Genomic DNA, 22088 nt, shown 5'->3' with positions numbered 1-22088 from the left:
GAGAGCCCAACATGGGGCTCGATCCCAGGACCCTGAGATCATGACCTGAGCTGAAGGCAGAGGCTTTAACCCACTGAACCACCCAGGCACCCCAGTCATTCTAGTTTTAATCTTGGGAGGAACCTCCATACTGTTTTCCTTGATGTCTGTACCAATTAACATTCCCACCAACAGTGCCCAAGTATTCCCTTTCCGACACATCCTGACAACACCTATTCCTCTGTCTCCGATAAGAGACAGCGTATCGGTTGGGAGATGAGATCGCATTGTGGTTTCTTTTCCTTACGATTTGATGTTTAAATAATCTCTACACCCCATGTGGGGCCCCAACTTACAACCTTGAGATCAAGAGTTGCTTGCTCTACCAACTGAGCCAGCCCAGCGCCCTCACTGTGGTTTTGATTTGTATCTCCCAGATGATTAGTGATGAATGAGGGTTGAGTATCTTTTCACATAACTGTTGGTTATTTGTATGTCTTTGAAAAAAAGTATCCAGGTCCTTTGCCCATTTTTTTAATTAGGTCACTTTTTTTTTTTTTTTTTTTTTGCTATTGAGTTGTGAGAGTTCCTTATTTATTTTGGATATTGGCTCCTTTCTGGATATATGACTTCCATATATTTTGTCCTATTCTGTAGGTTGTCTTTTCATCTTATTCCGTGTTTCCTTGCTGTGCAGAGAACTTTTAGTTTGATGTTGTTTTGCTTGTTTATTTTTGTTTTGGTTGCCTGTGATTTTGGTGTCAGCTTCAAAAACGAATTGCCAAGACTTACAAGAAGGCTTTCCTCAGGATGCCTGGGTGGCTCAGTGGGTTAAGCTTCTGCCTTTAGCTCAGGCCATGATCTCAGGGTCCCGGGATTGAGTCTCACATTGGGCTCTCTGCTCTCTGCTCAGCTGGAAGCCTGCTTCCCCTGCTCCTCTCTGCCTGCCTCTCTGCCTACTTGTGATCTCTGTCAAATGAATAAATAAAATCTTCACCAAAAAAAAAAAAAAAAGGCTTTCCTCTAGGTTATCTTTTAGGAATTTTACAGATTCATGTTTTATGTCTAAGTCTTTGATCCATTTTGAGTTGATTTGTGTGCATGGTGTCATAACGGAAGGGTCCCACATCATTCTTTGGCATGTGGCTGTCCAGTCAGACTTCTCATTCTGGCTGGTGGGTCATCTCCAAACTCCCCAGCCATCAGGGCTATCTCAACCACTGGGTCACAGGACACTCTCTCGCTTAGGAACCTCTTGGCTAATCCTGAAATAACTCCAACCCCCACCCCTAGGTCTTTCCCACTGCCTCTTACTATCTGCCCAGGGGGATTCCAGGTCAACTGTCCTTTTTTTTTTTTTTTTTTTTAAAGATCTTATTTATTTATTTGACAGAGAGAGATTACAAGTAGGCAGAGAGGCAGGCAGAGAGAGGGGGAAGAAGCAGGCTCCCTGCCGAGCAGAGAGCCGGATGCGGGGCTCGATTCCAGGACCCTGAGATCATGACCTGAGCTGAAGGCAGCGGCTTAACCCACTGAGCCACCCAGGCACCCACAGGTCAACTGTCCTTTAAGCCAGTCCAATACTGTAGCCACTAGCCACATGTTGAGCCTTGTTGTCAGTCTGAACTGAGATGTGTGGAAGGTGTAAAATACTCACCAGATTTGGTAGACTCTGTCTGAAAAGGGTCACATAAAAGATCTCATTTATAATTTTTATTTTTGATTACATGTTGAAATAGTAATATTTTGGATGTACTGACTTAAATAAAACACTATGAAAATTAATTTCACCTGTTTGTTTTTCATTTTTTTAACGTGGCTACTAGAAAATTTGAAATGACACATACGGCCCCTATTTGTGGCTCCCATTATATCTCTGTTGGACAGGGCTGCTTTAGGACATCATGCATAAAAAGTGACTGGGCGGATGTCAGCGACCTTTCTAAACCTCTCCTTCCCTTGGTTTCAAATGGGATTCAAAGTACCTGCTTCTGATGATCCTTGGGAGAACCTAGACGAGCTGAACTGTGCAATTCCCTAGCATAGCCAAGTTAACTCAACGAATGCTGAGCTCCTTATCTTTCCTTCCCACATCTCATTTCAAATACCTCAATTCTGGATGCATACAGATCTGTTTGGGCAGTGTTTTGTTTTGTTTTTAAGATTTTATTTATTTATTTGACAGAGAGATCACAATTAGGCAGAGAGGCAGGCGCAGAGAGAGAGAGGGGAAGCAGGCTCCCTGCTGAGCAGAGAACATGACACAGGGCTCCATCCCAGGACCCTGAGATCATGACCTGAGCTGAAGGCAGAGGCTTAACCCACTGAGCTACCCAGGCGCCCCCTACTTGGGCAGTGTTTTAAAAATACACCTGGCCCTGGGCCTCATTCTGGCTTTATGACTGGGCATCTACATAATTTCAAAGTCCCCCCATCCCCAGGTAATTCCTATGCATACCCAGGGCTGAGAACCTCTGTTCTGGGAGAACTGTTCACTCCATCACCTCTCAGTGCTCTGACCCCTTGCTTTATGGGGCTCCCTTGTAGCACCTTACATGTGTTTTGTGCTACTTTCATTATAACCAACATTGCTGAAAGCCTACCAAATGTCTGGCACTTTCCATATATTGTCTCTAATCCTTACCACAACTCTGCAAGGTAAATTAGATTAACCCCATTCTGCAGATGAGGAAGCTGGGGCTTAGAAAGGTTAAAGTAACTTACTCGTTCAGTAAGTGGAGGGAAGCCACGGAGAAGCCTCCCACCCAACTAAGTCTGACTCTGGACTGGGAGCCGTTGACTGCCTGCCCACACTGACTTCATTTAAATTCTTCAGTAACGAGAATATAAGCTTCTGGGCACAGGGATGCTTTCCTCCCGCTTGCAACAGGACTTATGATTCATTTGGTAAGCCTTGGTAGGTACTGAATAAACCTCAGGGTGTCTGTGTGAGAGCAGTCCTGAGCAGATGACTGAGCGGGGCTGGGCCCCTGCGTGGGGACGTTTGGGGTCTGTGCCATGCTCCAAGCAGGGGGCCACAGCGTCTGGGGGCTACCTTCCCCAGGCATGCCCCTAACAAGTGCAGGAAGGCTCTGGAAAGGACCATAGGCCCAAGGGTCTGATTTTTGTGATTCCTGGGTTGCTGGCAAGTTACCCTTCCCACCCCCATGGCGCCTCCTCTGCTAAAAGGAGCCCCCCTACCACACCCCACCAAATCTGCCACAACCGAGGGCTGCCTGGATTTTCTGGACCACCTCTGAGTCTATATCATTTTATTCTTTTCAAAATAGGTGGTTTATGAAAGGCTTGGTTAAATGTGATTCAAGCTTTCTACTTTCGTAAGACTTCAAACGCAAACATGCTTAAATCAGACGCCGAAAGCCTTTGTCTTCACTGACACGATGGACTCACCTGCAGCCATGCCTAGGACAGACCGACTGCACGGTGATCTGGGAAGAAGACTGTAGTATTATGACAAGTGGCAGGAAAAGCCAGATGCACATTCTGGAAATGGCATAATGACAATTATTGAAAGTTTTAAAAATAAAGAAGAGGTGGGAGATCAGGAAAGGAACTATGAGGGAATGTTACTGGGGGTTGTGTTGTAGTGGTGAAATTACAGATAATCCTTTTTCTTCTATGTGCCAAATTTTCTGCAATATGTCTTCATGACTTTTATAATAAATGGAAGGAAAAATTCCTTTGGAGTGACCCATCCCAACACAAACCATAAGTATGATCTGCACTGTTTTTCATCCTCTCCTCAGTCCAGGCCGCCCCATCCCTACCCCTTCCTGGGAGGTGACACGAACAGAGCTGGGGACATGCAGCAGGCCACCCTGGAGAGCTGGCCAGCCCCTTCCCTGGGATGAGGACTTGGGCACCTTTCTCTGCAGCCAGTCTGGGAGTGAAAGGCTGAAGGGCTGTGTCCTCCTCTTTGAGAGCAGGGTCCTTTGTCCTGCATAATCTGATTCCTGTTATTCTGCAGGAATCGAAGTGGAAAGACCTCCTCCAGGAACTCCCGGGTGCCTCCCCCATGTTTGGAGACAAGTCACCCTTGACGTTTGTCCCAGTCAGGCACAGGGGCAAAGCCGCCTTGAGGTCTGAGCCTGGTGTGTGCAGGGTGGGCCAGTGTCCAGAGGTGCATTTCCTGAGAGCAAACAACCCTCCTTTCCTCTTAGGTTCTCGGCCCCCACATCCCGGGGTGCCCACCCAGAAGCTAGCCCAGCCCACCCTGCCATGTTGCGCCAGCCCACAGAGAAGCAGGCAGTGGATAGAGTGGTTCTGAGCTTTGGGCCCAATCAGACCTGAACCAGACCGGTTTTGTCATTAACTAAATGAGCCATCTGAGGAAAATGACATCTGATCAGAGCCTCCTCTGAAAAATGGCGCCCTGTCTGCTGGGACTATGATTAAGGTTCAGGTGAGAAAAAACGGACAGAAGCGTCTGTCACCCTGGCCTCTCCTGAACTGGGCTCTTGGGGTATGGAGAGAACTTCGGGGTTGGCCCCTCTTGGTGCTTTGCTCTGAGGGCCCTTCCTGTGGGGCCAGCTTTGGGGAAGTCATGTGACTTCAGGTGGCCTCCTTACCACCTCCTTCTCCCTTTCTTTCTGTCTACTTGGCTCTGGAGGAGTGAGGGAATCCCTAGGGAGAGAACCTCACTCTTTTTTAGGGGATTATAATCCCTGCCCTCTTTCTGGAGTTGGATGAGGATGAGGCCAGAGCTGCCCTCACTCTGCCCCTGGCCCCTGGCCGCCCCACACTGGAGGATCAGACAGCAAGAGACAGAGACTCCAGTCCAGAAACATACACGGGCTTTGGAGGGGGTGGATCTTCTGAGGGACAGTGGCTGTTTTTATAGCACTTGCAGTTCTGTAATATTAATCATAATAATTATCATTATTGTGTAGCACTCTCTAGTTTGCAAAGCGCTTTGTCATACCTCATCCTAGTTCCTCCTCTCAACAAACAACCTTGTAGGCTGATACTGTTATCTTCATTTCACAAATGAGGCCACTGAGGCCCCAAAAGAGTAAATGATGAGAATAGGTAGGTGGTAAAGCAATGTCTCCTGACGGAAAACCCTGGAAAGTAAACATGGTAAATGGGGTGGAGGGCCGTGTTCGATGACACGTCTCTTGGGGCCTCTCCCTTTGTTTTGAGTCCCTGCACATGCCAACAGGAGGTCCTTTCTGTTCTCCCTTCAGTAGAGAAAGTGTGAATCTGATTTACATGGAGGTGGGGAAAACAGAGGGGGAGGGGAGGTAACTTTCCCCAGGTGCTGGGTGTGAAATTAATAAGCTGAGAAGGCAGACGCCTCCCTGCCATGGGTGGTGCTTCAAGCATAGGGGGGTTTGCTGGCCCCACACCTGGGCCCTGTTAGGTGGCCCCACCACGACAGGACCCAGGCCTTCCCACAATGCAGCCACAACCCTGCAAGAGAACAAAGTTCTCCTTTCTGGTGCACCGCTGGCCCTGGGGGTAGAGAAATCTCTGGAAAGGCTTTCCGGAGAGCAAGACCCCCCACAGTGCTCAGAAGGGTAGGAAAGGAATCCCTTCTTCCAGTTGTCTCTCGTGCCTGGGTCAAGAGCCCCTGTCTTCTACCTGCTAGGATGGGGGCGGGGGGCGGGATGGGGACAGATTTGCTAAGAGCAAGTGAGAGCTGCTGGCACTTGGCCAGTCCCCATTACCCTGCCTGTGCCTGCAGAGAGAGTGGGGGCCCACGGCTCCCCACCACCTGTGAGGCCCAAACCCCATGACAAACTCTCGCTTCAAGAGCCTTGACTTCGACATTGCTGTGAGGTTTCCGGTGGGGTGGGGCGAGAGATGGTGGGGGAGGAAAGGAACACGGGACAAAGTGTCCTGAACCAGTCGTCACTCACTTCGGCCACTGCTTGTCCCTCTGCCTTTGCGCCTGTGGTGGGACTATTTCGGGCATGCGCAGTAGGAGCCCAAACATCCCCCTGCCGTGGGCCGGCTTCCCAACATGAAACCCTAGCCCAGAGGCCCCGGGCCCTTTCCCGGGACAACAGGCAGGCAGGGCCTCACACCAGTTCCTGGAAATTTATGGCCCTGCTCCCCGCTCTGCTCTGTGCCTCTCCCAGAGATGGCTCCAATCATAAAATAAGGCATTGTAATAACAGTTACCATTTATTGATCACCCACGGTAAGCCAGGCAGTGCATGAGGCATTTCATTTCTATCCTCCCATTTGTCACCCCCTTGTCCCGTTTCTTCGGTGCCCTGCTTTGGATAGAGGTATGCTATGTAGAGAACCTGCATGTTGTTCCTCATTCATTAAATCGGTTACTGATGGATTCATCTGTACATCTATTAGCCTCTGTCATTTTCAAGGGAAAAATAGACTTCAGTTATAGTGTTTCACCTCGCAGCAAACCTCCAGAAACCTCCGTCTGAGCCAGGCTGCGGGTGCCCACAGCGAGCAGGACCTCTGCAGACATGCCATCCACAATTCATAAGCATCTTTCTGGTCCCAGCTGTTCTTTGCATCAAGGAGGCTGTATTTTAGATGTTTCTCTGGCTTTTCTCACCCTTGCTCAACAACCGAGGACTTTCCTATCAGAATTGGGGCAGGGGGAGGGTGGACATTCTGGGTCCAGCTACAGACTGACGGGTCGTGGGGGCCTTGGCAAGCCTTCCTCTCAGCCACTGGGGTCCTGGGACGCTGCCCCTGCAGGAGCTGCCAGGAGAGTGGAGGGTTTGTGGGGAGGGCTGTTGGTGAAGGGTGGGAATGGGGAAAATTCCTCCAGCTGGTGGCAGGAGCTGGCTAGCCAGAGGCCTCTTTCACGGCCCAATGCAGTGCGGCTCTTGTGTTTATGAGCTTTGTGAGATTTAGATCGCTCTGTATTAGCCACAGGTTTTTTGGGGTCACATCAAAGGTTAGAAAGCCGTGGTAAGAGTTCTTTCCCCATGAATCACACTTCCCAAAAATGTAATTCTCTGAGAGGAGCCAGCTTGCTTTATAGAACTGACAGGAGAAAGGGGATAGCAGGGGGCTCCTGGGGGAGTTTTCCTGAAGAAACCTCTGAAAAGCTGGACAAAGGAATTCTCAGAGAGGAGGGGAGTGAGAGGAAAAGAAACCCCTATAGGGACCCTGTTGATGGACTAATCTTTGGGGATTGGGGGAGGTGGCACAAAGGCTTCAGATGCTGCTGGCCTGGAAGGACTGGGCCCCTGCATTGCTCAACTTCAGGGAGTGCCCCAGCTTGTACAGTGCACAGCCACACATGACAATCCTATCTTTTCTTGTTCTCTCCTTGATGAATTGGTTATCTTTTTAAGGCTGCCACAGAATCTTCTGGATGGTTATAGAGTGTAATTATCCATGTACTTTCCTGCACCCATTCCTAGCCACTTCGTAATCAGGCTTCTGAGGACAGGGCCCATATCTTGTAGCTTTTGCTTTCCAATCTGGCATGTAGGATATACGCCTTACATACTCCAAATACATACTTACATACTTACAATACATACTTACATACTCCAAATACATAAATATTGTTAAAAGTGTTCCTCTAGCATTTGGGGAATGGTATGGCTAACTCAGAAGAGCTTTGATTTCTTTGAAGAAAAAAATACTATCTAAATATACCCACTCCTTTAAGACCCACGTTGACCACTACTGCTTTAGGAGGCCCCCTTGAGGAATTTTTGTCCACTTAGTCCCTCCTTCAATTCTCAAACACTTATCAGTCCTACCTCAGGCACCAAGAGGGGCTGTCCTTGAGAAACTCAGTCGTGATGGGGTGTCAGATATGCACGCTCTTCTTTCCGGTGGTCAAAACTGTCAGAAGGGCCCATACAAGTCGTGTGCAAGGGTTACAAGGCGTAAGGATGAGAGTGGCCCATGGCTGTCAGAAAGGCAAGCTCTACGGGTGGGACGGGGTGGGGGGCAGGGCTTGGGCAAGAGGCTGGAGAGCAGACAGGGAGGGAAAATGGTCTTTGCTCTGCTCCTCTCTAAGGCTTTGGCTCTCTCCGGCATAGAAAGGTTAAGGGTCTATTCCAGAGTCACATAGCTGGTAAGTGGGTCTCACATCCGATTCTTTGGTTCCATATTCTGTGACATACCACCATCAGGCTTTCTGCTTTGGAGCCTAGGCCTTATAAGGTATCCATCCAAAAGCCCTCCTAGTTTCCCAGAGTATTCGATGTAGGAGGAGGCCTCACTGATGGGTGTGGGGCTTATTCCTGCATCATCCTGGGGACCTAGGTGGGTCTCCTTTTATCTGCAGTTGCCCTGTTAACAATCCCGCTTGCTCCCAGCTCCTTACCTGTCTCGCTCAACAGTTTGATGCTCTGCTGACCTACTTAGCAGCTCTCATGCTCCCTGCTTTGTTCCCCAGGACCTGCCTGGCTATCTCTCTCATGGTGGACTATTTTGGTTTTGAACCCTGGGGCACCTGGCCTTCAGCTTGGTATGGGGCACTGGGGGCTTCCGTTCCTCTGGACCTGGGCACCTCAATCCACCAAGCCTCCTGCAGCGGTCGACCCCAAACGACATCCCAGCACCCCTGCTGCCAGATAGCCCCAGCCTTTCCCTCTGCTGAGACTCCATCTCCTCCCTCATCTTGCCAACAGGGACACCACCTGTCCCTGCCCACTGCATTGCAACGGGAGAGAGGGCTTGTGTTCCATAGCCAAACAGACCTGCTTCAAACCCTGCATCTGCAGGTTTTAGAAGTTCCTTAACTTGCCTGAGTCTTGTTTTCCCATCTGTAAAATGGGAACAATACTTCACAGAAGTGTATGGACACTATGTGGAAATGCTCAGTTCTGTACCTGGTACATGGCTTAGGAGGGAGAGCTGATTGCAGCTACGGCTTATAAAAGTGCTTCAACAGCTTTTTGCCTCAGTTTGTCTCTCCTAAGCAGAGAAGTTAGGTGTCTACTCCAAGGTCTCCTGGCTGGTCAGCAGGTCTCAAACCTGATTCTTCACCTCCAGATATTGTGACATACCAACATCTCCCTTTCTGTGCTGGGGCCAAGCCTTGATAACCCGTCCATGCGTTGGTCCTGGGTGACCCTGAGGTGTGCAGAGAAAGCTTGAGTTTGCCCATCTTACAGGGTGGCAGTTTGGGCTCCATGCAGATAAGTGAGTTGCCCACGTTTGCACTGTTCATCCGGAGGGAACTAGGTGGGAGCCTGTTTTGATTCTGCATTCTGGGACCTCAAACTAAATCTTCCCACCTCTTGTCCTCCACTGTCTTGGTATCCAAGCCCTCTTCTGAGAAAGTCCTCTCTCCCCAGTGCAGAATACCAGTGAGGCTGGTCTGGCTCTCTCCGTGGCCCCAAGCAGAGAACGGAGGGAAAGGACCTTCTAGACAGGTTTCCAGCGCTGGAGCTCTGGGAGCTGAAGAACACTGCGCATGGAGCCCTGGGAGGGAGGACGCTGCTGGTTGAGATGCGCTCTTCACGCCCATGAATCAGCCCAGACTCTGCTCTCCCCGCACCCCGGCCCCTGGCCAGAGCAGCTCTGTGGCCGGTTCGCTGCTGCTGCCCAGCCCCCAGCCCCCAGGCCCGGCAACGGCCAAGGTTGGCAGCCTCGTGGCCACGCGGCTCGCTGCTCGACTCTGCGCCTCTCCTTCTCGGTTTATTCCTTCCAGATACACAGTTGCTGCTTTTTATTTGGATCACTTTTCTGCGTTATGGTATTTCAGTTGTTTTTCCAATCCCTCCCCCCTCCCCGGGGCCGTGGCAGGATTCCTAAGAAGACTAGTTTTTGGAGAGAGCTGCGAGCACATCTGCTCTCTAGCTGCAGCATTCCAGGAGGGCCCCGTCAGGGGCGCTGGTCTTGGGGAGCCAGGACACGCCAGGCCCATGGAGGCTGGCGCGCAGGGTCCGGCCCCCTACCCCCAAACCCGGTAGTCGAGGCCGGTAGCGGGCAGGAGCACTGCGGCAGGCAGGGCTGAGCCTCCGGGCCCGTGGGCGCTGCCAGAGCCCTGGAGCCACGGCTCGCCAACCCCCGGGCCCCGCCGGCTGTGGCTGCTGGCGCCCTTGGCTCAGGTCTGTGTATGCCAGACTTGGGGTGGGAAAGAAAGCAGAGCCTTCGAAAATGCCCTGGCCTCTGTCTCCTCTTGTCAGCAGCTCTGAAGGGGCGAGGGTCCTTGTCCATGTGGTGTGGTTAGTGTGAGAGTCGGCAGGGAGGGTAGGAGCACCCTGCCATGTCGTAGAAAGGGCGGTCGTGGCTCCCCTGCAGGCTTGGAAGTTACGGGGCCTGGATTCGTTCCTGTCCTTCCCACCTAGAGCTGTGGGCGCTGGGGCAAGTTAGTGTGAAAGCGGAAGTAGAACATGTCTCCCTCCCAGCAGCCTCGAGAGGGTTCATGGAACTGAGACAAGAAAATGCCTCCTGGCACCTAGTAAGTGCTCAATAAATGTTTTAGTTATTATTATATATGCAGGGGGGTAGGTATGGAATTTGGTAGATCTGGGATTGCTTCTTGGATTCTGGAGTGTGAGAATTGCCCGGGGAGCTTGTTAAAAGTGCTGGATTCTGGGCCTCAACCACAGAGATTCTGATTCAGCAGGGCTTGGGCAGGCTCAGAATTTACTTTTTTTTTTTGAAAGATTTATTTATTTATTTGGGAGCCAGAGAATGAGCAGGGGGAGGGGGAGAGGGAGAGAGAAAAATATCAAGCAGACTCCCCACTGAGCCGACATGGGGCTTGATCTTAAGACCCTGAGATCATGCATGACCCAAGCCAAAATCAAGAGTCCAGCGCTCAACTGACTGAACACCCCTCTTCCAGGCACCCCCAGAATTTACATTTTAATCCAGAGGGCCTGGTGATGTTGGGGTCTGCTCTGGAGTCGTTGGCCGTATCTAGTCCTTGGTATCGTGGGCTCTGGTGCAGCCATCAGCACAGCTCTGTCAGTGCGCCTGGAGGCTGGATGAAGGGGTGGAGTGGGAAGGAGCCAAGAGGTAGATAGGAGCCCCCCCACGCAGAGCCTAGGCTCTACGGAATGAAGGTGGTTGGGGTTTTAAGCAAGGGACTGACACATTGCAGCTGAGTAAGTTGGGTCGGATCAGCCTGGTTTACGAGCCCAGGGCACAGCAGACGGAGAGGAACATGTAAAATTGCAATTTGCTCCAGGCCAGCGTGGCAGAAGGGTCTATGCCCTGGAAGCAGAAGCTGCGGTATCTGGAGGGACAGAGAATCCCCCACACTGAGCAGCTGCGCCAACTCCCTCCTCCCTCAGGCGCAGCATCGAGCTGTTGGCAGAGCCTCCAAGCCGGGCTGGGGCTCCAGGAGCCAAGCACCCTGTGGACGAGCCAGGCCCAGGCCAGACTGGAGGGCATGGCTTAGGAGAAGACTCGGGCTCTGTCAACTCATCCGCTCAGGAGCCTGCAGTTTCTTGATTTATTTCTCTCTGCTTTCTCTCTTAGCAAAACTCTTGCAGAAGAATTCTTTGTTTTGACTGAGCTGGGAAAAAAGGAAGCAGGCTGTGTTGAAGCCAGTTGCCTGCTCCGGGTCGGCGGGGGGGTGTTGGGGGGAGGCTAGGGAAACCGGCTGCAGGCCCATGAGCCTGAGGTCACCCCTCCAGGAGCAGGCTCCCCCGGGCAGCTCTGAGAGCTGGGGGCCCCTCCCCTGGGATCTCCTTCCAGGTGGTGAATTTGATGTGTCTGTAAGTGCATGTGAAGCTGAAGGGATGAGTTGTGTGTGTTATGTGTGCACGTGTGTGTGTGTAGACGTGCATAGTTTAGTGTTACATATGTTTGTGCTCATTCAATTCATTTACCAGCAGCCATGAAGTATTTACCAAGTGTGTCCTCTGTGCTAGATGCCTTTCCAGACGGCTGGGATACATCAGTGACCAGAATAAAGATCCTTGCCCACAAGGAGCGTACGTTCTACAGGGGTTTTGTATGTCTAGAGGGCACGGATGGGTTTGTGTGTGTATGAGTCTGTTGTGCATTTGTATGTGAGAATGAAGAAGAATGCATGAGTACACAGGCAGATCTGGGTCAGGAACCCTCTGCCATTTTCCAAGCATGTGATCCTGGGCCAAATGCTTAATTTTTCTGAGCCTTAGTTTTCTATGAAATGGGAAAATAATGTCTTTGTCTCACAATTGGTTTGAAACTGAAGGTGAAAATACCTAGAGAGCTCTAGGGAAAGTGCCTGGCCTATGCTGGTTGTCAAGTGATATTTTTCCTTCACTTCTTCCATGGACTCGGAGGAGATGCATCTACATGTGTCTGCCAAGTTCATGTTCGCATCTGGGTGAGGTCCGGACATGTGGGTTCTCCCTGAGTGAGAACCTCTGTCCCTTGGAGTGTATCTTGTGCTGCGAAGATGTCTTGGGTCTGATTAAAGATGCTGGTGTTTCCTTTCTAAGCAAGAAAGTCTGCTGGAGAGTAGGGAAAGAAAGGCTACTAAGTCTGGAAATCCCATGCATTGGCCCAGTTAAGCCTTGACTTGGGTCTGTCATGAGTCCTTCCAGCTGCAGTGTGACTTTGTTGTTTGAAGTTCTGTTTTGTTTTTAAGATTTTATTTATTTATTTGAGAGAGAGAGACAGTGAGAAAGAGCATGAGAGAGGAGAAGGTCAGAGGGAGAAGCAGACTCCCCATGGAGCAGGGAGCCTGATGTGGGACTCGATCCCAGGACTCTGCATCTACATGTGTCTGAAGGCAGTCGCCTAACTGAGCCACCCAAGTGCCCTGAAGTTCTGTTTTTAGTGCACACAAAGATCCTTGGCCAACACTTCCTTGACACCCAACTGCAACTAACTGCAGCTTCTCTTTCTCCAGTTTCGTGACTCCCTGGCCATACTGAGACCTTCTTCTTAGCCCCCAGATCATTCACAGAAGTAAATCTAAAGACGGATCCAGAACCGGGCCTCAAAAGTCAACTGTAGGGGCAGGACTGTATTTCTGTGTAATCTGTTGGAATTTTGAAGATCCTTGCTTTCTCCCATATGGCCAGGAGAAAGGTGGGTCAAGTTCCTGTTCTCTCCTCTGGACACTTTCCCATGCAGAAAAGCCATGGTTTGGGCCATGTAGTCTAAGAGGCCGACTCAGACCATCTACCTGCAGCCTCAGTGTCTCTCCTTTGTTCCATCTCTAAGTGTCCATTGGGCATCCCGCTGAGCAGTGGAGACTCTATGTACCTAAAGCTATATCCATCTCTTGATCCCAAGCCAGCTTCCTCTGGGCATTCAGCTGTTCTGATGAACAATCTAGTTTCTTACAGTCACTCCAGCTTGACATTGCTGAGTCATGCTTCATATGTCTTTCTGTTTCATTTCCCACAGCTAATCAGTTGTCAAATCATTTCAAGTTAGTCCCCCGACCAGCCCTTTCCCACTCCCATTCCTGCTGGTCAGACTGTCATCAGCTCCTAATTGGACTATTGCCAGGGTCTCCCCGTTGGCTTCCCTGCCTCCAGCTTCCCTCTCCTGTCCAGCCAGTCCGCCTTCCTGGAGGACCACCATGTGCTCAGTGCCCACCTCAGCGACCATCCTCAGCTGCTTCCTTCAGCCACAGTGCCCTCTCCTCTCCTCCACAGACTCTGCTCCAACCTTCTGGTCCTTTCTTGCTTCCCAGGACAACTGTGCACTTTCCTGCTACCCTACTTTTGCTGGAACTGTTTCCCTTGCCTAGAATCCTTTTCCCCATTCCAACATCTTACCTAAACCCTAGTCATCTCTAACACTATATAACATTCCTGGTTTTGGAAACATTCTAAGCAAGCCCACCTGGGTGGCTCAGTGGGTTCAGCATCTGCCTTTGGCTCAGGTCATGGTCCAAGGGTCCTGGGATCGAGCCGAGGGTCAGGCTCCCCTCTCAGTGGGGAGACTGCTTTTTCTCTCTCCCTCTTCCTCTACTCCCCACCCCCAGCTCATGCCCTCTCTCTTTCATGTTCTTGCGTGCTCTCTCTCTCAAATAAATAAATAAAATCTTAAAAAAAGAAAAAAGAAAAAGAAAAGAAAACAGACAACATGCTGAGCAGGTTGGAGAAGAGGGGAGGAGGGAGCTATAGTTGCCAGCAGTTTGCTAGAAGTGGAGCGTTTAGTTCACACTCGGGGTAGCCTTTTCTTTGGGGAAAAGCAACGTAAGCCTGAAAACGTGTAGTCACTGTCCGCCGGAACGCAGATGTTCACAGTTCTGGTCCAGCAGTGTAAACAGCCTTGCTTTGGGAAAGAGGGACGGCCTTTGCATTCCTTTTTCTCCTAAGGTTTGAGGAGAGGAATTGCAGAGGAAGGGGGAGCCTGGGCTGGTCCCTGTGCAGGTGACTCGACTATTTTCAGCTAAAGTTTGGAGAGTCACTTGCAGGAGATTGCAAGCATAGATGAGCAGGCTTCCTGAGGAGGTTGGAGAGGGCCTGGCACTGCTGCTTTGGGACCCAGGGGACACACCTTGGCACAGAGTGAGGGAGCAAGACACTCTGTCCACCCCTACAAAGACCCAGCAGCTCTTCTAGAATCCTGGGAGCATGAGAGGAGGCAACAGCCATGGGTGTGGTCGGGGAGACCCCACAAGGAGCCTCTCCAACAGAGGCCTCTTTTCCTGGGCCTCCATGAACCCTACATAGTGAACTGCTATGGATGGACGGGTTTGTGACATCATCAGAGATGCCCCATTGGGACCTCCCAGAAATATTCGAGGGCAATAATGCAAGGAGTAGGGCTCACCGTCATTGTAACTCATTGTTAAAGTAACAACAAAGTGTTTATACCCTCAGCTGGTGAAGAAATATACTAGCAATAGATGTAAAAGCCAAGTGGCGCCATTAACTACGATCGCCTCTGGGTACCAGTGTCCCGGAGAGTTCATATTCTTCTTTCTATTTTTATGCGACTTTCCAAATTTTCCACTACAAGCATTTGTAGTTAAGGGGGGAAAAAGCCATGAAGAAAGAATACTTTCTCTTTCCTTCCCCTTCTGGGCCCAAAGGAAGCCTCAGCCAGTCCTCAGGCCTAAGGCCACTATGGTTTCTGCCCCTGCAGGACTCCCACAGCCATTCTTGGGGGCAGACCTGCCTCCATTCCTTGTTTTGGGCACTTGAGCCTGCTCCTTCAGGGTTAGGAACGCAAGGCCTCCTACTTAACCCCTCCCGCTCAGCCCCCTCTGCTTTCTGGAGCTACTTCTCAGAACCTGCTTGGCTCTCACACTTGCTGTGCCCTCTGCCGGGCCCCCCTCTTCCACAGTCCCCCCAGGACAGCTTGCGGACTCCCTGCTTTTCACCTTCAGCTTCGACTTAGACATCACTTCTGAATGAGGCTTTCCCTAGCCAGGCAGTTCTATTATTTTATTTATTTATTTTTAAAAGATTTTAGTTATTTATTTGAGGGAGAGAGCTTGCGAGACAGCACAAGCAGGGGGAGCAGCAGACAGAGGGAGGGAGAGATGCAGGCTCCCCGCTGAGCAGGGAGGCGGGGCTTTGTGGGCGGGGCTCCATCCCAGACCCCTGAGATCATGACCTGAGCCAAAGGCAGACGCTTAACCACTGAGCCACCCGGGCGCCCCAAGCCCCAACCAGGCAATTTTACATTGCACTCTCTTCCATCGCCCTTTCCCTCGTCCGACTTCATTTCTTCCTACGACACTGATTTCCATCTGCCATGCTGTGTGTTCTACTTCTATCCCTTATTACCTGTCTCCTCACACTCATGTGTAAGCTCTGGGAGCATAAGGATTGTTGTCCCTTTTGTTCTCTGCTGTAATCTCACTACCTAGCGTGTATGCCTCATATGTATAGAAGTTGGTCAAACAATATTTGTTGAACGAGTGAATACATTTTATGAGAACGATAGTTACCATGTACCAGATACTGTGTATGGCGCTGGTGATCCCCACATTCAGTTCTCACGGATTTTGAAATAAGTAGCATTCCCTCTGTTTTAAAGATGAGGAAACCAAAGCTCAGAGAGGTGAGGTAGCTCAGCGGAGCCACATGCTATCACGTGGCAGAGAGTGGGACTGGAGTGCAGGTCCTGTCTGCTCCAGGGGCTGGGAACTTTCCATTTCATCTCTCCTCTGTCCCCCTGGTTCAGGTACTGCGGCTATTCCTCATCGTGCTAGACACCCAATAGGACTCCTGAATATTCCCAGGCCGAGGCTGCTGCTTCCCTTATACTAATTCCCCCACTGCTGGGACCACAGGGCTGCTGCTTTGAAGTGTCATTCCCCCAAAATGGGCTCCTTTCCCTTCTTGTGACAAAAGGCCCATAACCCTACAACTGGAGATGCCAACTTGCCCCTCTCTGTCATCCCTGCTTCTACTCTCTAGCCTGTGTGTGCTCTAGGTTATGGTATAACTGGGCAGGATGAGAGCTTTTCTTTCCTTCTCACTTGGCCCCATTTTTCTAAAAGGAGGTTGATCCCTCCCCTAAGAGGCTTCTGAAGATCAGAAGGGTGGACTGCCCACCGGAACCCAGAAGATTTAAGTTCCAGGTCTGGAACTGCTGCTCGCTAGTAATATCATGAGCTTGGGCAAGTCATTTAACTTGGGCACTGAGAGAATGGAAGGAATTCTTCTTCCCTGCTGGTTTCCCTTTTGCAATGCAATATTGGCCAACGTAGGACCAGCCTCATGAGGCCGGGGTGCAGATGCAGGAGATTGTCATTCTTAGCACCATGCCTAACAGTGGAGGTAGAAAATGCTGGCTGGTATTGTTAGCTGCCATGACCGGCTTGGGAAAGGGGCTGGGTCTGCAGCGCACTCCGTTGGTGGGACCTGATGAGGGGTTTGGGTGGTAGCCGACCACCACTTCCACCACCCATTAAACTTTGTCCTAGAGGTTCAGTCTGAGTTTGAAATTCCTTGTTCAAAGTCACAGAGTCATGACTTTTAAAAGGCCTTGATTAGGACACCTTTCAAAACACCTAACCTCCTTAGGCAGTACACCGTGTTTCTGCTGGGAGGTGGTTGTTACCCATGTCTCCTGCACGATTTGCGGAACAATCTGTACAAGCATCAGTTGCCACCAATGACCAAGGCCAGGAGCATAATTATCTCAAGTGGGAACTGTGATGGAGTCTGTGAATCGAGGCCTGATTTACAGGGGCTGTAAATGAGCTGCCTGCCACTTCTGGGCCAATATGAGCCTGCTCCACGCTGGGACTGTCATCAACCTGAGCCTGTTTCCAAACACTCTCCGAGTTCTGGTGGGTCCGAAGTCCCCACTCTGGTGTACATCAGGATGTCTGCAGAGGCTGGGGCTGAACTAAGAATTTCCCATTGGCCAAAGCAGGACTCACCATTTCCAAGGCAATTTCCTTTCCTGGCGTTGCTTCCTGGTTGTCGTAGAATAAGTACGGTTGGAAGCCTTCCATCTGCCACCGCTCCCCCAACAGCAGGGCCGGGCCCTCCTCACTTGGTGTTTCACCCAACACATGCTAGTTCTGTGCCTAAAGGAGGATGAGCGAGGGGATCCAGGCCAGTTTTCTCCCTCATGTGAATGACCATAAGTAACAGGAGGCGTCCGTTATCTCTTGCCCTCACCATGGCCAATGTCTGCTCTACCCGTGGGCCCAGAGGCCAAAACTTCTAGTACTTCTGAGAAGCTGATGATGACATTTGTGACATGGGAGGTCTTTCGTGCTAAGGCAAGGGTATGAGTCCTGGCAGCCCTTTGTACCATGTGCAAAAACACTGGGAATCCTATTTGAAGGCCTGCAGATGTTATTGGATTGTTCCATGGCGTGGGCATCTTAATTTGAGGCTTAGCGGAGAGAGCAGACTAAAGTGGACTGAGGCAACATGGTCTCTAAAGGGCAAAACATGTGGGGTGTGAGCAAAGCAACACACTCCACGCGTAGTCAGCACTCTGAGCACACGGCGGGGAGAGGAAAGCAGAGCTGGAATCAGTGTTCGCAGATAATTCCTCAACTTTATTTTAGCTTCCTTTTTACCCTCCTGCAGGCCAGTGTCTTGTCATAATTAGCCTGACTACACTGTACTTGTTTGTGTCTCCAGAGAGACGGCAGTGTTTAAAGAAAGCACATGAGTCCAGAGACAGATGACCCAAGCCTGGAAGGGCTCCCACAAAGAAGGAAATGTATAATAGTGAAAAAGTCAGCCTTCTGACTCAGACTTCAGTTCCAATCCTTATGATACAGTGTCAGAACTTTCCAGCTTTTCTGACTCTTTGCTTAGTACAAAATGGAACAGAGATCTACCCTGTAAAATTGTTATAAAAATCATCAAATATATGTAAAGCATAAAAAAGCTGGTTTCTCTTAGGTAGTAGATAAATGGCAAGAATTACCATCTTTAACATCTATAAAATGGAGTTGTTTAGTAATACCTACTTTGCAGTGTAGTTGTAAAAAGTGGGGGGTTTGGAGGGATGCCTTTGGCCTACAGTAGATATTTAATAAATGGTACTGTTATTAGTCCTGTCTTTGCTAAGTCTTAACACATCCAAATTTCAGCAGTCACATCTACAGGTACAGGTAAAATGGGAGAGTATTTCTATGCTATTTTGCTGCCCTAAGGATCACAGTGGCAACTAGAGATAATTCTATAGGCCTTTGCTTGTGTTTTGGAATTGGGGTAAGTAAAATCACACACAATATGTTGGAAGCCAGGAATGCTCAAGTGAAACATACTATACTGGGGGGCAGGGACTCGGGTTCTAGTCTTGGTGCTGCCTTTGGCTAACCTAGTGACTGTAGGCAAACCACCCAAGTAATCTGATCCTTGGGTGCACACATAGAGGGTAAGAAAATACAGATGTGAGAAATTATCACTGTTACTGTTCCTTGCAGGTAAAGCCAGTCTTCCCATGTTAAACTCTGGAACCCAGCAAAGTTCTTGACATATAGTGGACACTCAGTATTTCTGTTTGTTTAGTGAATTATGAACTGCCCAGAAGTCCTTTTTTTTTTTTTTTTTTTTTAAATTTGACAGAGAGAGATCACAAGCAAGTGGAGAGGCAGTGGGGGATGGGGGAAGCAGGCTCCCCACCAATCAGAGCTCCATCCATGTGGGGCTCGATCCAAGGACCTTGAGATCACGACCCGAGTCCCAACCCTCAGCCACCCAGGCGCCCTCAGAAGTCCTCTTTTAATTCATTAGTAATCTTTCCTGCCCATAAGCTTACAGCTTCAGTCTTAGTCTGGTTTGCTGGATCCCTGGGCCTGTGACCCCAAGTATTTATCTGTATTCCATACCTACCTTAACATATTCAGAAATGTTATTTGAATACAGCTGAAAGCAGGAAAAGCGGCTCATCTGTATATAGCAGCTGCAGGGGAGGGGAGTAGTTTCACAGTCCCCTCTTGCTTGGTTACCACTTTCCCTATTATTCTATGTATCTTTTCCATAGGCTGTATCCCCAGAGTGAAAGCAGCAAGCATTGTGGATGACCCTTCATGGCTAGTTAAGAATGTGAACAATGCCTTACAAGTCTCCTCCAAACGGGAGGTGGCAGGTGGAAAGCAGCAGGTAGAAAAAGGGATGAGGGCCCTAGGCTAGGGAAATCTTAAAATGGAACCTCTCGATAGTAGGGGACATCACATGTACCCTCCCCCCACAGACATACCATTCCTGAGTTACAGTATTTGGTTTCTGACAGCTTTGGTAGAAAGAGACTGAGAGAAGGGAGATGGAGGGAACCTCAATGCTAATAGTCACCATCACTGTGCATTGCAATGAGTTGTTCTGAAACAAGAGCCCTGGCAAAGGGAGGGTGTTTTCCAGCTCTGCCATGAATCGAATCTTCTTCCTATGTTACGCAGGGGCAACTGTGCCCCTGTTATTCCAAATACCATCTCCCACCCCCAACTTCTGCTTTTCCTTTCCCTCCCCTCCACATGCCCCATCCTTCCCCTGCAACCTGCAAAGTCTGACTAAAGGTTATTTCAGGCAAGCCTCACCCAATCACCCCAGCTGGGTTAGGGGTCCCTCTGCAGCCTTCAACTCACAGCTCTCTAATTTCTGGTTTACTTTCTTAATCTCTAGTTCACAAATATAGGACCCTTATCTTGTTCAGCATTCTGTCCCCAGGTGCCCCAAACACCACGCAATAGAAGACGCTCAGCAAATGTTTAATTTATTAAGTGTACCGGGGTAGAGTTCTAATTTATTGTATTTTCATTTTTCTCTAGATACTATAATAGCTCACAAATAGAGATACAGGTCAGTCTTTTTTCTTTATACAATATAGACAAAAAGCACTGGGAAGCTAGACACCGATCAGCTATTTTTTTCATGGTACCAGATGATCACATTGCTGAGGTCCTTGAAACCATTAACATACAGCAGTACAATGCTGCGTCATTTGTTCAAGATCACAGAACAAAATGTAAAGTTTTCGATCCACTTTACAAAACCAGCCAAACTCTACAATAAAATGCTACAGGAAAAAGTAGACCAGTCTCATTTATAAACATCAATTTAACAGTATGTAAAATGTTAACAAAACATAGCAAGATACAAAACCTTTAGTTACACAAATACAACTTCTAATTAGCGACCTACCCCCAGCGATACTACTTATGACTCAGACAGTAGCTTTTTCATAACCAGGAAGACCTGGCTGCCCACTGTTCCACAAGTCCTCACCAGGGGTATATACCAGCCCTATCAGTGGCCCTGGCCCTGGCCCTGGCCCTAGCTCTCATACTGGCCTCCGCTCTGGCCTTGGCTCTGGCCCTGTCCGCCTCGTCTGCCAGGGCCTCACGGTACTGCACTGGCCAGTGCTGGGGTTCTTTCTTATGGAGCTTGGCCACGAACCCCAGAACTTTCATCTTGCTGATTTCCAGGTTGCTCCGGGGACCCCAAGAGAATTCGCATTCCGGGGGATTGGTGTGAGGCACCTGCCTGTAATTGAGGTATCGCTGCTGCACAAAATCTTCCATAATAAGTCTCTTTGGGTACCCGAAGAGGAAATGGTACTTTGAGGGACGCACTCCCAACCGACGTAGCATTTCCCAGACCTGTGTCTCCCTGGCACTATTACCTTTCATGTAGATAAGGCCCAAGATCATTATTAAGAGACCCAATCTGGGGCCATCTCCTCCCAGATCCTCCTCCTGCACCTCCTCCTCCTCCTCCTCCAGAGATTTGTGTTTGTTGACCAGGATGTAAGTGTGGTGCTTGCGGCCAAACTGTTTCAGCTCGAAACCAAAGACATACCGCAGATGCTCTGCGGCCCTTGCGATGATCTCAGGAAACAGATCCTTCAAGTCTCCGATTACATATTTCACCATCTCGGAGCGAGTGATGGGACTCTTCTTCTTGTCCTTCACCAGCAGGAACTGCACCAGCTCGGCCACCGTCCGATCCAGACGGCGGTAGGCCCTGCGCCGGGCCAAGGCTTTGGCTGCCAAGGTCCTCGCGCCTTTTGGGGTGAGGGAGGACGCCGTAGCCCCCTCCTCCCTCCGGGCGCCAAGATCCTCATTGGGGCTCTCCTGCAGGAAGGGGCTCGGGACCTCTTTCTGAGAGGCGGTCAGGGTCTGGGTCTCACCGTCACGGCTGCCATCCTTCTCCCCCTCGGCCTGAGGGCTGGGGAGAGCCCCGCTCTCGGGTTTCTGCAACATGTTTCAGGCAGGCAGGTGCAGAGCACGTACAAGGGCCAAGGGGCGTGCAAGCCGCTGCGCAAACCCCGGCGGAGGGGCGGGACAGAGCCTGGGGCAGCGGGAGGAGGACTAGGAGAGAAGTCTGAAGGGGCTTTCGGGATGCTGGACTGCACTGCGGAGGGCTCGAGACCGTTGCCGCAACGCCGCCGGCGCTGAAGACCTGCGCGCCGCCCCGGCGCAGCCTCAGTGTGCGCCCGCGCGCCGGTTCGCCGGACCACTTCCGGCCAGCTCAGCCAAGATGGTGGCCCGGGGACCGAGCGAAGCCCCGCCCCTTCCGGCTCCCTCTGGGTTTGGGTTTACGTGCAGGGGAGGTGGGGGGTGTGCTCCCAGCGTTGCGTTTCAGGCTCCAGAGCTGAAGGGGGCCAGCCCTGGATTTCTCATCCAAGGCTTGCGGGATGGGAAATGTTAACGTGGACAAGGTTGAAATAGGGATGGCGTTCTAGCCACGTCTTTTCAGCAAGTGCTTATTTTAAGTGTGTATCTAGGATTGATTTTGAGTGATTTTACTGGCTCAAGTGGAGAGTGCAGGGTGGCGAAGGCTGGGAGGCAGCTCTTTGAGGGC

The 22088-nt window shown here is 50.4% G+C and overlaps 1 protein-coding gene across 1 annotated transcript; it reads right to left on the bottom strand.

The window, feature by feature from the left end:
• Positions 1-19981: 19981 nt before the first annotated feature.
• Positions 19982-21740, bottom strand: MAGEF1 (MAGE family member F1). Its single transcript, XM_032338615.1, has one exon. It carries the CDS (start codon positions 21485-21487, stop codon positions 20507-20509), a length of 981 nt encoding a protein of 326 aa, XP_032194506.1. The 5' UTR covers positions 21488-21740; the 3' UTR covers positions 19982-20506.
• Between the last annotated feature and the right edge of the window lie 348 nt (positions 21741-22088).

The sequence above is a fragment of the Mustela erminea genome, chromosome 1 (assembly GCF_009829155.1).
Source record: "Mustela erminea isolate mMusErm1 chromosome 1, mMusErm1.Pri, whole genome shotgun sequence".
NCBI classification, from domain to species: Eukaryota; Metazoa; Chordata; class Mammalia; order Carnivora; family Mustelidae; genus Mustela; species Mustela erminea.
Note: the sequence above shows the minus strand (reverse complement) of the source record. Positions and strands in the feature narration are given on the sequence as shown.

Bases quoted from the DNA above. Each gene is read 5' to 3' on its own strand.
- MAGEF1 (XM_032338615.1), bottom strand. From the start codon at position 21,487: ATGTTGCAGAAACCCGAGAGCGGGGCTCTCCCCAGCCCTCAGGCCGAG.